This window comes from Scyliorhinus torazame, chromosome 7 (genome assembly GCF_047496885.1).
Source record: "Scyliorhinus torazame isolate Kashiwa2021f chromosome 7, sScyTor2.1, whole genome shotgun sequence".
Lineage (NCBI taxonomy): Eukaryota > Metazoa > Chordata > Chondrichthyes > Carcharhiniformes > Scyliorhinidae > Scyliorhinus > Scyliorhinus torazame.
Window position 1 is genome coordinate 299,098,235 of NC_092713.1, and position 14,537 is coordinate 299,112,771.

Consider the following 14,537-nt stretch of genomic DNA (forward strand, 5'->3'; position numbering starts at 1 on the left):
CCAGCTTGATGCCCTGGCTGAGATTAGTTAAAGGCGTTGAGTACATTACACCTGGAGTCTGTGCAATCGGTGTGGCTCATTAACACACTTGCACTGAACCATTGCAGAGCTTTGTGGTTGGTTATGGCACAGTATGTTCTACATGGGTTAAGATTACTTGACAGCAAATGTGCATTTCCCACGTACATTTGAGGATGCTTATCAATAAATTTAAAACAAACATTTGTTTTTTAATCGAGACTTAGCTCAAGGTTTTTAAAAATCTGGTTCAAGGTCTGGACCAAAGGAGTTTTGTATCGGAGAGAGAATCGGCAGTTGAAATGTCATATGAAATCAATATTTCTTTATGTTAAACAAATGATTCAAACGTGTTTGCAGTTCAGTTCTATAAAATGTAGTCTTCATTAAGACTGTTTATAGAGAGACTTCAAGTGCTAACATACAAGGTAGGGAATAGCCTTGACCACTGCAAAAATAACCTTGCAACACCCTAATACAGTCATGTGATGCTATCATGTTTGCCTACACTGCAGTGCTTACTGTGCACACTGATATTATGTCGTATCTCGCTGGCCCTTCTGATGCTGCTGGTCTTGTTAACGCAACTGGTAAGTGATTTGACAAACAATTTACTGTATTACGTGTAGGCTATGATTAATACCTTTGATTTTAATGTGAAACATCTGCAGTATTGCTTTGGTTACACGTTGCAGATGGCGCTACGTTGTCCTTGCACTGCCTTAGTTCAAGCTCAGTCCAAACTCTAACTGGAGATAAAAGCTGGGCTCCTTGAATGTTTCCTTAAAATGCAAAAGAGGGGTCACTTGGTGATCCCATCGGATTTGTTTGGCACAGATCCGATTCATTTTGGAATGGGATTCAAGTTTGCAGCGCTGGTAGGATTTGAATGTTTCATTGCACTTCGCTGTGAAATCTACTTCGTTCAGAGTGGAAATTTGATCTCGTAAATGGGCCAGACTCCTTTTAAAAATGATGTGATCATCTTTGTGCGTCCACATTCGTAAAACCATATACCGATTTGTACAGTCATTGTCAGCTATGTTCCTCAGTGTAAACAAGCCTGCTTCCTGAGGCACATGTCCATAAGACACGGGCTGTTTTATCTAGTGCAGAGTGTAAGTAACATGTATGTGGAATGCAGGCTTGTTTGCACTGAGGAATGCAGATGACCTACAGAGACCCATGTCTGTGGAAGATGGGCTTGTTTCTGATATGGGCCATAGCTGACAGTCCTATGCACCTGCAGGAGACGGCACCCCTGTTTTCATCAGCTTGAGTGAAAACCATACTACCCCACGCCTTCACATTAGGACCCTGCTGATGCAACAGGGGGAGAATTTGCGGACTTAAATGTGTTGTAATTGATTTGGGCCTATACTTCATGGAGTTTGGAGGAGTGAAAAGTAATCTTATTAAAGCTCACATGATTCTGAAGGAGCTTGATAGGGTTAGACAGTGGTTATTTCTTCTGGTTGGCGAATCACAAATGGAGTAGTTGAGATGAATATCATCAATAGGTTTTAGGGGATGCTAGATAAACACAAACGAACAAATGAATAAAAGGTTCTAGTTGTAAGCTTGGGTGAAGAGGAGGCAGCACATGGAGCTTGAACACCAGCATGGAGTTTTTGAGTCGAATGGTCAGTTTCTGTGCTGTACATTTTATGTATTTTTATGTACCTTCTACAGCAATGAGGTATTCTTGGAATAACCTTCCGCCTCTAGCATTTGCAGTGTGATGCAACAGAGCTGCCGAGGCCTATTAGTGGCAGCGAGATACTTTCAGATGTTCTCTCACCTTTAAAGCCAGATCTTAGCAAGGGGCACAGTCTCAGGATAAGTGGCCAACCATTTAGGACTGAGATGAGGAAATACTTCACTTAATGGGTTGCGGGATTTTGGGATTCTCTAGCCAGAGGATTGTGGATGGTCCATCGCTGAATGTTTTTAAGGCTGAGATAAATGGATTTTTAGCGACTCAGGGAAGCAGGGAATGGGGAGTGGATGGCAAAGTGGAATTAAAGCCCAGGATTGAACAGTGCAGTAGGGTCAAGGGGCCGTGTGGTCTACTCCTGCTATTTCATATGATTCACATCTTTGTACCTATTATAAAATATAATCTTTATTAGTGTCGCAAGTAGGCTTACATTAACACTGCAATGAAGTTACTGTGAAAATCCCCTAGTCGCCACATTCCGGCGCTTGTTCGGGTACACTTGGGGAGAATTTGGAATGTCCAATTCACCTAACAAGCACATCTTTTGGAAACCGGAGTACGCGGAGGAAACCCACGCAGACACGGGGAGAATGTGCAGGCTCCGCACAGACAGTGACCCAAGCCGGGAATCGAACCCGGGTCCCTGGCGCTGTGAAGCAACAGTGCTAACCACTGTCCTACCGTGCCACCCATAATTAGGAGTCCTGCTTATTGATTGCATCAGATAATCTGAGCTAGTACTCCAGAACAGACTTCACCTGACCTGTTCTACTGTGCCTTAAATAACCAACCTTATCTTTTTTCTTGGCATAAATGGGGAGGAATGTAAACAGATTATGGAACATAGGAATTAGGAGCAGAAGAAGGCAATTCAGCCCTTCATGTCTGCTCCACCATTCAATCAGATTTGGCTGATCTCTTCTTGGTCTCAAATCCACCTCCCTACTTGTTCCCCATATCCCTTTAACCTGTTTTTTAATCATAAATATATCTATCATGGGCGGCACAGTGGTTTGCACTGCTGACTCACGGTACTGTGGACCCAGATTCGATTCCGACCCTGGGTCTCTGTCCACGTGGAGTTTGCACATACTCTCCGTGTCTGCCTGGGTCTCATCCCCACAGCCCAAAATGATGTTCAGGGTGGGTGGATTGACCATGCTAAATTGCCCCTTAATTAGGGTAAAAAAGAAAAGTATCTTATCACCTTCTTGAAACCATTCAATGACTTAGATTCCACTGCACTATGGGGCAGCGAGTTCCGCAGATTCACCACCCTCTGCGAGAAGTAATTCCTCCTCATTTCAGTTTTAAATCTACTGCCTCTCAACCTATATCTGTGACCTCTTGTGCTCGGTCGACCTACAGGGGAGAACGTTTGGTCAACACTTACTTTATCAATGCCTTTTAGTATTATATACCTCGATCAGATCCCCTCTCATCCACCTAAACTTCACAAGTACAAGCCCAAGCTGTTTAATCTTTCCTCATATGTCAACCCTTCTTCCCTGGAATCAATCTGGTGAACCTGCTCTGAAGAGCGTCCAATGCCACCACATCCTTCCTCAAATAAGGAGACCAAAACTGGACACTACTCCAGATGTGGTCTCACCAACACCCTATACAATTGCAACAACATTTCTCTACTTTTATACTCCAGTCCTTTTGCAATAAAGGCTAACATTCCATTTGCCTTTTTAATTACATCCTATACCTGCATACCGACTTTCTGTGAAGTAATTTAAGATCGAGTTGGTAGAGAACTGAAACTCAAGTATATCCATGAGATGTAGGCTTTGTAGCTGTGAGAATATCTGAAAATGAATATTGTTTAAGCTCGATGCACTGCCGGCACCTCTTCTAAGCTTATAACTATAACCTTTTATTCCTTTCTCCCCTGTGTCTATCTAGCTTCACCTTAAATGTATCAGTGATATTCAGCCTAACTACTCCATATGGTGGTAGTTCCACATACTCACCACTCTCTGGGTAAAGACATCTCTCATATATTCCCTATTGGATTTCTTGGTGACTGTTTTACATTTAGCTTTGGTCACGCCAACACGTAGAAACATTTTCAATACGTTTACCAGCCAAACGTCTTGATCTTAAAGAACTCAACAAGGTCACCCCTTGGCCTTAGAACATTAGTTAAGAGGAGGTTTGATAAAGGCTGAAAATCAGTGGTTTTCATTGAGTAAAAACGGGGACACTATTTTCAGTGGGAGAAGGGTCAGCAACTGGAGAACACAAATTTAGCAGAATTGACAAATGAACCAATGGTCACATGAAGAAACATTGTTTTGTGTAGTGAGTTGTTGTGACTTGGAATGAGCTGCCTGAAAGGGTTGGGGAGGCAGATTCAATAATTTACAAAAGGGAATTGGATAAACTCTCAGAAGAGAAAAAAAAAGATTGCAGTGCTGTGTGGATGGAACAGGGTTGTGGGACTAATTGGACAGCTCTATCAGTGACCTGGCATGAAGGGTCAACTGATCCTGTGTTGTACCATTACGATTTTGTTCTGACCAAAAGAACCCAAGGGCATTCGGCTATTTCTGTTGAGCATCACTTTTCAGTTCTGGTATCACCCTTATAAATCTTTGTATTTCAACCAGTGCCTCTATCTCCTTTCTACAATGGAGATCTGAACTATTGTTGGTACTCAAGTGTGTTCTACCTAAAGTTTAATATAACTTGTCCTGGCAATGCCCACGACCCAGCTGCCTCATCAGTGATCCACCCCCATCACCTCTGCTTGAAAGGGTGGTGGAAGCAGATTCATTACCAACTTTTAAAAGCAAATTGAATAAATACTTGCACGAGAAAATTTTAAAAGGCAATGGGGAAAGTTTAGGGGAGTGGAGCTCCCTTGACACTCAATAGCAACGTGTTTTTCAAACTTTTTTTCTGGGAACCATTTTTACCAACCAGCCGACATTCGTGGCCCACGCCGGCCGGCCTTCGCGGCCCACGCCGGCCGGCCTTCGCGGCCCACGCCGGCCGGCCTTCGCGGCCCACGCCGGCCGGCCTTCGCGGCCCACGCCGGCCGGCCTTCGCGGCCCACGCCGGCCGGCCTTCGCGGCCCACGCCGGCCGGCCTTCGCGGCCCACCATTTTCTCATCTGGTTTGCTGCTGACAAAAATGGAGGAAATGGTTTTGGGTCCCTTTGGCCCTCGTACACGCCCCTCCAATGGAACCTGTTGGATGAAGGTGTAGCCTTCCGGTGTCGGAATGTATGGAGTCTTCATCTGTCCAAAGTTCTGCATTTCTTTCCTGTAAAAGTTTATCAAATAAATCAAATAGTACTTGTAAAAAAAAAAAGAGAAAAAAAAAATCAATAAAATAAATGAATAAAACACCCCCAAACTTGTAAATCAAAAAGCTGCGACCGTTTAAAAAAAAAAAAAGCGGCCGCACTGCGCTTGCGTGCCCGATTATCGGCGCGCATGCGCAGTGCGGCCTCACTTTTTTTCATGTTCGTGGCCCCTTTGAAGGCTGCTTACAGCCGCCGTTATTAACGGCTGGCTGCTGCGGCTGTTTCGCACAGATTTGCACGATAGGGAGTGCCCTCCCGACATCCGCCCACGACCCACCCATGGGTTGCGCCCCCGAGTTTGACAATGCCTGCAATAGCATTACCATCGCTGAATCTCCCACCAAAAATATCCTGGGGCATTGACCAAAAACTCAGCTGGACCAGACACACAGACTGTGGCTGTAAGAGCAGGCCAGAGATTGGGTGTTCTGAAGTGGTGACTCGCCTCATGACTTCACAAAATGTTGTTTCCCCGCCCCTTTTTTTTAAATTTAAAGTGCCCAATTCTTTCTTTCTTTCTTCCAATTAAGGGGCAATTTAGTGTGGCCAGTCCACCTACCCTGCACATCTTTCGGTTGTGGAGGTGAGACCCACGTTGACACAGAGAGAATGTGCAAACTCCACACACAGTGTCCTGGGGTCGGGATCGAACCCGGGTCCTCAATGAGGCAACCAAAACTTTTCTACCCCACCAACTAGAAGGCACCAGTCACTAGTATGATGGAATAGCCTGTATTTAACTGGATTGGTGCAACTGCACCTAAAGCTCAGCCCATCCATTCAGCCCCTTGAGCCTGTTCCACCATTCAATGAGATCATGGCTAATCTGTGATCTAACTCCATATACTTGCCTTTGGCCCATATCCCTTAGTATCTTTGTTGAAAATTTCTCAGATTTAAAATTAACAATTGATCTAGCTTCATCTGCTGTTTGTGGGAGAGAAGTCCAAACCTCTACCACCTTTTGAGGAAAGAGATTCTCCCTAACTACTCTCGTGAATGGTCTAGCTCTCATTTTTTAGACAATGTCCCCTAGTTTTCGAATCTCCAACCAGTGGAAATTATTTATCTTTATCTACCCTGCTCCTTTCCCTGTTCAATATCTTGAATACTTCGATCAGATCACCCCTCAACCATCTAAATTCTAACAAAAACAGGTCTATTTGAGTAATCTTGCTTCATAACTGCACACCTTGTAATCCAGGTATCATTTTTGTAAACCTAGGTTGCACTCCCTCTAAGCCCAAAATATCCTTCCTAAGGTGTGATGCCCAGAGCTGCTCACTACTGCAAGCGGAGTCTAACCAGGATTTTGTATAGCTGCAGCATAACCCCAGTGTCTTTATATTCCAATCCTCTACATTTAAAACTAGCATTCATTAGGCCTTTTGATTATTTTCTGCACTTGTTCCTGGCATTTTAAGGACCTTTGCACCTGAACCCTTAACTCTTTAGGACATCCACTGCATCTAACCTCTTTCCATTTGGAAAGTACTCTGCCCTATCCTTTTTTGGTCCAAAATGGATAACCTGACCCTTGCTTACATTAAATTCCATCTGCCACAATTTTGCCCATTCACCTAGTCTATCAATGTCTCCTTGCAATTTTATGCCATCATCTAGGCTGTCTACAATGCCACCTAACTTTATATCATCCATAAATTTGGATATATGACTTTCTATACCATCATCCAAGACATTAATAAATAGTGTGAATAATTGAAGCCCTAAGACAATCCCTGTGGTACACCACTAGTCACCACCTGCCAATTTGAGTAAGCATCCATTACCCTCCCTCTCTGTCGCCTGCCACTTAACCAATTTCCTAACCATGTCAATAATGTGCCCTCAAGTCTGTGGTCTCCCATCTTATTTAACAGTCTCTTGTGTGGGACTTTATCAAATGCCTTCTGGAAGTTCACATAAATAACATTCATAAACATTCCCCTGTCCACTACTTTTATCACCTCTTCAAAAAATTAAATAAGATTAGTCAGGCATGACTTTCTCTTCACGGATCCATGCTGGCTCTCCCTGATCTACCGAAAATCTTCAAGGTGTTAAGTTGCCCCATCATATAGACGCCATCAATTTCCCTCCACCACAGATATTAGGCTAACTGGTCTGTAATTCCCTGATTTCCCCCTTTCACCCTTCTTAAAAAGTGGAGTGACATGTAATTTTCCATTCCAGAGGGACTACTCCTGAATCTAGAGAATTTTAGAAGTTTATAGTTAGGGCATTTACAGTGCGCGTTTATAGTTAGGGCATTTACAGTGCGCTCCCCTATTTCCTTTAACAATCCTCGGATGGAAGCTTACCAGCTCCAGGGGATTTGTCACACTTTAGTTCCATTAATTTCCTAGTTAGTGATGCTATACGTCATTAATTGTCCCTGTCCTCTAGCGACTATTAATTTTTTCGGCACTTCTGGCAAGTTATTCTCCTTTTCCTCTGTAAATTCTGAGGCAAAGTAATTGTTCAACCTGTGTGCCATTTCCCCATTATATATGACAATATCAGCTTTTAGTGGGCCTACATTGCTCTTCAACACCTGCTTTCCCTTTATAACTATAAAATGTCTTATTGATTTTGATGTCTCTTGCAACTTTCCTTTCATCCCTTTTAGTAGCTCCTGTAAGCTGCTTTGTGACCCTTTGCTGGTCCTTGTAACCTATCACGTTCATCCGGATCTGTGCTTTGTCTTGCATTTCTGTAGAATTTAAATTTACAAAGCATTTGTTTAATTTGCTTACCATGCACAAGCAACAAGTTTTATACAGTGCCTTTCACACAAAATGCCCAAATCAAGTTATTGCGTAACTGGAAGCCAGGACAACTTGGGTGATACATGAATGGGATTTGGTGTAATAATTTTTAATTCCTCTCTTGCCACGGGGGAGGTGCCAGTGGATTGGAGAACAGCTAATGTGGACCCATTATTTAAGAACGGTTGTAGAGACAAGTCAGGGAACTCCAGTCCAGTGAGTCTCACGTCCGTGGTTGGGAAACTACTGGAGAAGGTTCTGAGGGAGAGAATTTATCTCCTCTTGGAGAGGCAAGACACTCGACCTCACTGTTAAGCACCCGACCAATCTTTGTGTCATCCGCAAACTTACTGATCCTACCCCCCACATATAGTCACCTATATCAGGGATAGTCAGAATGGCTTTGTCAGAGGGAAGTCATGCCTAACAAATTTGATTGAATTTTTTGAGCACGTAACCAAGTGTATAGATGAGTGTAGTGCAGTTGATGGAGTTTACATGGATTTCAGATAGGCCTTTGACAAGGTATCACTTGGGATATAGGGTGATTTGATAAGGTGGATTCATAATTGGCTTAGTGGTAGGAGACCACAGGGATCCATGCTGGCCCCCCTATTGTTTGTCATTTATATAAATGGTATAGATGGCAGGTTAATGGGGTGGTGAAAAAAGCATATGGAACACTCGCTTTTATCAATTGAAGCCTAGATTACAAAAGCAGGGAGGTCATGATGGAGCTGTATAGACTTTTGGTGAGGCTACAGCTGGAGTACTGTGAGCAATTCTGGTTGCCACATTAGAAGAAGATGTAATTGCACTGGAGGGGGTAGAGACGATTCACCAGAATGTTGCCTGGTATGGAACATTTAAGTTATAAAGAGAGGTTGGATAAGTTTGTAGTTGTTTTCTCTGGAGCAGAGAAGACTGAGGGGTGACCTGATTGAGGTGAACAAGATTTTGAGGGGCACGGACAGGGTGGATAGGGAGCAGCTGGTCCCCTTAGTTGAAGGGTCAGTTACGAGGTCGGGAATGCACTGCCTGGGAGGGTGGTAGAGGAGTGATGCCTCTCATTGTTTAAAAAGTACCTGGATGAATACTTGGCATGTCACAACATTCAAGGCTATGGGCCAAATGCAAGCAAGTGGGATTAGGTGGGCAGGTCAGGGCTTTCATGCATCGACGCAGACTGAATGGGCCGACGGGCCTCTTCCGCTCTGTAATATTCTGTGATTCTGCGAAGGACATTAGAGACAGGGTTTTGGATGACCCAAGTTAAGGGAGGGTAGAATGTGAGAGGGCAGCCAGGGATTTATTGGAATAGTCATATCTAGAGGTACAATGGCACGAATGAAGGGGCTCAACACCAGCTGGCCTGAGGCAGTTTTGAAATCAAGCAAGGTTTTGGAGCTGGGGATAGGTGGATGGTCCAAACATGTGGTCAAAAGTTCATTTTGGGGTCAGATATGAGGTCAGTCTGGTTCAGCTTTAGACGCTTGCTCGTGTAAGGAATAGAATTGGTAGCTGAGTGCAAAGACAATGGCTTCCTTCTTTACAATATTTATATTCATAATTGAAGGAAATTTCTGTTATCTATTACTGAATGGTGGACAAGCCATCTGATAGTTTAGTAGCAGTGAAGGAGTTGAAAGAGGTGGTGGTTTGATCAAGCATGGTGTCACCAGGCCGTTTTCGCTGTATTTTCAGATGATGTTGGCGTGGGGCAATGTGCAGATGAAAAAGAGGAGGTAACAAACCTATATCCTGGGGGGATGGGGGGGGGGGAGGGGGAGGGAAGAGCAGGGCAGGCAATCTGAGGTAATATAATAGAAGTGGGAAGAAAAGCCATTGCAATGATTTTCTGGCTTTGGCTCCGTGGACACGAATGGAACTAGTGGAGTCCCACCGAGCAGGACGGCAGTGTTGACCATCACCTATGCAATATGATTTCAAGGTATACCATTTAAGCACAAGGGAAGAGGGTACAAACATGGGAACACCAACACCTTCACTTTCCCTCCCAGGTCTCAGAGTCTTGGCTTGAAAATATATTGCTGTTCCTTCATCATCACTGGTTCAAAATCCTGGAACTCCTTACCTGACAGTTTTCGTGAGTATTGTCACCACATAGACTACAGCAGTTCAAAAAGGCAAATTTAGCATGGCCAATCCACCTAACCTGCACACCTTTGGATTGTGTGAGGAAACCAGCGGACCCGGACAAAACCCACGCAGACACTGGAAGACTGCAGATTCCACACAGATAGTCACCCGAGGTCAGAATCAAACCTGGGTCTCTAACGCTGTGAGGCTGCAGTGCGAACCACTGACACTGCCACCGTTTACAGATAGATGGCTAATGAAACGTTTTGATTTTGAAGAATTCCTGGGCTATAGATAATTTGAGGGATGGTGCTTAGTCCTGGATAAACAAGTCATGTGCATCTTAGTAGCTGGAGACTGAAGAATGCCTTATGATGTAATTAAGGGGTGGAGCCAGGTCTGTATCATTTGCAGTTTGCCAGAGGAATTTAGTTTGACAAGACAGGTCTTCAGCTGGCTCCTAAGAGGTTCTCTCCAAGAGAAAAGCAAATAAACCTGATTTTTAACTTTATTGATGAGTGGTCTTTGAACTATATTGCTTTGCTGAATTGGAATATATGTTGCAGGAATTATAATTTTTAAAAACTTCTATTTATAAACTTTTAACTGTTAATTGTAAAACTGTTCATTTGTTGCTAATATAATTAATTCTGTATTTAAATTGAAGTTTGTTTTAACAGAAAAGATACCTGTTGCTCAGTTTTATCACTCCTGTGGTGAAGTATCCTTTCCTCACAGTTCTACAAATTGCAATTTGTGGTGTTCTCTTCCGGGATTCCAACATCCGTCTTCTTCACATATGGATCGGCATTAATATCTGGTTTATGAGAAATGCCTACATCCTGAGAACTATTTTGTAAAAATCAGTGCATTAAAGAATTTACTGTGCCAAGAACATAGCTCCTGGGGGCCTGAATGGACAATGAATTGAAAACTGCATCAGCTAGGTATTAATGGCTTTAGTCTGGTGTGCTGAAGCTGTTCCAAAGACAGTGCCGCTGTCTTTTATATATTGTGCCAGGGTGCTCCTTTGCATATGTATACAAGGAGCTCCCTGTTAGGCATTCCAGCCTTGGCACAAATATGGATCAAAAATATGTATTCCAGAAGTGAGTGGCTGCTCTTAACATCCAGGTTGCATTTGATCAAGTGGAGCATCAAGCAGTCGAGTAGTATTGACGTCAATAGAACCGAAAGGCAAACTCACTGGCTGGAGTCATACCTAACACAAGTTAGAAGCTGGTTATGGTAGTTAGCGATCAATCATCTTGGGTCACCACTGCAGGAGTTCCTCAGTGGAGTGTGCTAGACCACACCATCTTCAGCTGCTTCATCAATCACCTTCCTGCCATCATAAGGTCAGAAATGGATATATCACAGATGACGGCAGTGTGCATTTGCATTTGCAACTCCTCAGATAATGAAGCAGTCTGTGCCCAAATGCAGCAATGCCTAAGCAGCATTTGGGCTCGGGCTAAGTGGCAGGTAACATTTGTGCCAGGCAAGTGGCAGGCGACTACTATAAAGAGAGTGTAATCACCTCCCCCATGGCATCCAATGGCATTTCCATTGTCGAATCCCCATCTTGGGGATAATCCCCACACAAGTACTGTGGCTACAAAGAGCAGCTCAGAGACTGGGTATTCTGTGCTCCGCGGCTCACTGACTCCTCAAAGCTTTTCTACCATCTCCAAGGCAGGGGCCAATGTCATTCCTCTCACACTCTGGGAACTCGACACAGAATAGTTACAGTACAGCAGGAGGACATTTGACTCATCATGACTCCATCCTCCAGTCCAAATGAGCAAGCAAGGAGAAAGCAGTCTGCTTTAATGGCACCCCAACCGCCACCGTAAAATATCAGTACGGTGTGGCTGCAGGTATGCATCACTGCGATGCACTGCAAAATTGCCAGACTTTTTTTCGATAACACCTTGCATGGAAACATCACCTCCAAGTTCCTCTCCCAAGTCATAAAGCACCCTGATTTGGAAATATTTTGCCATTCCTTCCTGGCTGGAAGAAAATCCTGGAATTCTCCCTCTGATGGAGCCTTGTTGGGATTACCTTCACCACATGGACTGCAGTGGTTCAAGAAGGCAATCTCAGCATCATTTTTTCCTCCTGGCAGACTGTTTCACTTAACTCTTATCTGTTGGGACCTGAGACCAGGGCCGTGATTTAACACCATATTGTGTTTCACTGATGCTGTGTCTATTTTAAAATTGAAATTAAATGCAATAAGGTGCTAATCTATCAGATTGCGAAGTCTTGGGTGGGTGTATGGGAGAGCACCATAAGCACATTCCAGATCCATCTTTGGCTCGTCACTTCCCAGTTAAATGGGATATGAAGGAGGGTCCATTTAAAACTTGAACTGTTGCAGTGGCTCATATGCTAACATGGCCCTGCATAACCAAACCCTCCATAGACAGCCTCTATTCTTACTGGACATCACTTGGAGCACTGCCAATGACTGTGAGTGAACTTGTGCGCCTACATTAAACTAACAAAGCTTATTTGATGGTAAGATTTTTTGGAATACCATGTGATCCCCTTGTGAGTGAAATAGATAAATTCTGTTCATGTTTTGGAGCTGGACAGGAGAATGAGAGAATTAAAGCTGGGAGGTGCACTATTTCCCCCACTATTTATGGAATGTTTTTTTCAACTCCGAGCACTCTGATCAAAGTAACTGCAGAGGAGAACGTTTAACTTGTAGTAGATTCGTTGTAGAACTTGCCTGACGCAGCTGTGTTCAGTGATAATTACACAGTAACTGTGCAGTTCGATTCAGGGCTGCAAATGTTGGAGGGGTTGGGGAGGTAATATTACAAAAATATAAGAAGTGAGAGAATACTTGCACCGAACTGGTCACAGAACGGTCAGTCCTGTGGGCTTTGCCATCTAAATATATGGGCAGCTATTGATCGACACTGTCTCAACTTGTAGAGTGATGCAGCGTGATTCTCGTGATGCTTCTCTTGCTGCGAATAGTGCGGCTGGAGCTTTGAACCTTCCTCTCCACATGACGGCCAGCCTTTCAATTACGAGCAGTTTTGTCCTGTGTGCAGTGAGAATTGGGATGAGCTTAACCAAACTCCGAATAGGCTGCATCCAGGTAATGGGGAGAATATGACATGGAGCATTTTTCAATATTAAATTTTAATGTCATAGTATAGGGAAGATGGATATAGTCTCTCACCTTTGTGCTCCATATATTATAAGGACAGCGACTGACAGGTTGGACAGATGGGTCTCATTGTTAATGGAGTTTATAAGTGTAAGGGTGGCTTGATTGCAATATATAACGGTCTTGACAAGGTGGACGAGGAATCCCTCTTGTGAGGGATTCTAGAACTAATAGGCACTGTTTCAAAATTAGGGGTCGTCCTTTTAAGGCAGAGGTGAGAAATGTTTTCTGAGGGTTGTGCAACTTTGGAACTCTGCATCAAGTGGAGGTGGGAGTGGAACTGAATATTTTTAAGGGGAGATAGATTTTTGTTAGACAAGGGAATCAAAGGTTATTGGAGGTAGATGGGAATGTAGAATTTGAAGTGCAAACAGATCTTGGTAAATGACGAAGATTCGAGGGGTGAAATGATGACTTCTGTTTTCTATGTATGATAGAGACGTGCTCTCGACCCCCTTTTACTGACAAAATAAGCATATGGGTCGAAATAGGAAATAATTACAAACATAAAATTGTGACGTGCAGGTTCATCATTATGTTTTGACCGCAGATGTGTTTGTTTTCCAGTGTGTCACATGATACATTAACTGTTCTGATGCTACATCACTCTGCTTACATCATAAAGCAACTGTCTCCTTGTTTACCTGTTTCAAACAGAAAGAGTTCCTCTGGTGTATTTAACAGACTCCTTATTCTGTTGCCTAATGAAATAACACAGTGCCAAAAGTTTCCATATCACGTTTAAACATGGGTGAACATCATGAATGAAGTGGTGCAGGAGTTCACTATGCCTGTGGCAACAGTCCCACGTGCCTAACTTATTCGAGAAAGGTAACCCTTTGATACAGGGAGATGCTTGAGATTTATAATTTTCTATCTCATCGAGTTGTTGAGCTAAAACTTCACCAGTTTTGTTGATATATGTTGTGGCTGTGTGCCTGAATCTAATGCAGAGCGATTTAGTGATGTACCCATTAATGGCTGTAGTGCTTTCAGCCTCTCCCTTTCATGGGGCAAGTTGCAGCAAGGAGCCTTTCTTGTTGTTTTTAATTTACTATTTCCTGGTCTAGGTTTGTTCAGTGGCACATAACTTCACACTATCATTGATGTCCAACCACAAATTACCATAAATCATTGCTGGTGAATCGAATAAACTACCGTGTGGGTGAATATTTGACAGCCAATACACCCGAGTGTTTAGTCACTCAGTATGTACTTGTTTTACTGGCAGTTACTACCCTCCCTGTCCTTGCCTTGACTTGCTCTGTAGTTTAGTCTCACGGGACTCTCTTATTTTCAAATCTCGACCCCACTCCAGTGAAGATGATGACTCTCGATGGATTCTGTCCCACAGGCACTGGTAACTGACCCCCGCACTTATCCTGAGAGGTGAACATATTAGAGAGTAATTATAATGGG

At 43.5% G+C, this 14,537-nt stretch overlaps 1 protein-coding gene across 3 annotated transcripts in view; it reads left to right on the forward strand.

Moving 5' to 3' along the window:
- larp1 (La ribonucleoprotein 1, translational regulator) overlaps window positions 1-14,537 on the forward strand; it is a 202,867-nt gene that overhangs the window by 38,412 nt on the left and 149,918 nt on the right. Inside the window, exon 1 of one of the 3 annotated variants that reach the window (XM_072512654.1) lies at window positions 13,868-13,949. The exons of the other annotated variants lie outside the window; for them this stretch is intronic. Within the exon in view, the coding sequence (XP_072368755.1) occupies window positions 13,883-13,949 (67 nt within the window). The 5' untranslated portion in view covers window positions 13,868-13,882. Of the gene's footprint in view, window positions 1-13,867; window positions 13,950-14,537 lie in introns of those variants that run through there. 3 annotated transcript variants of the gene reach the window in all.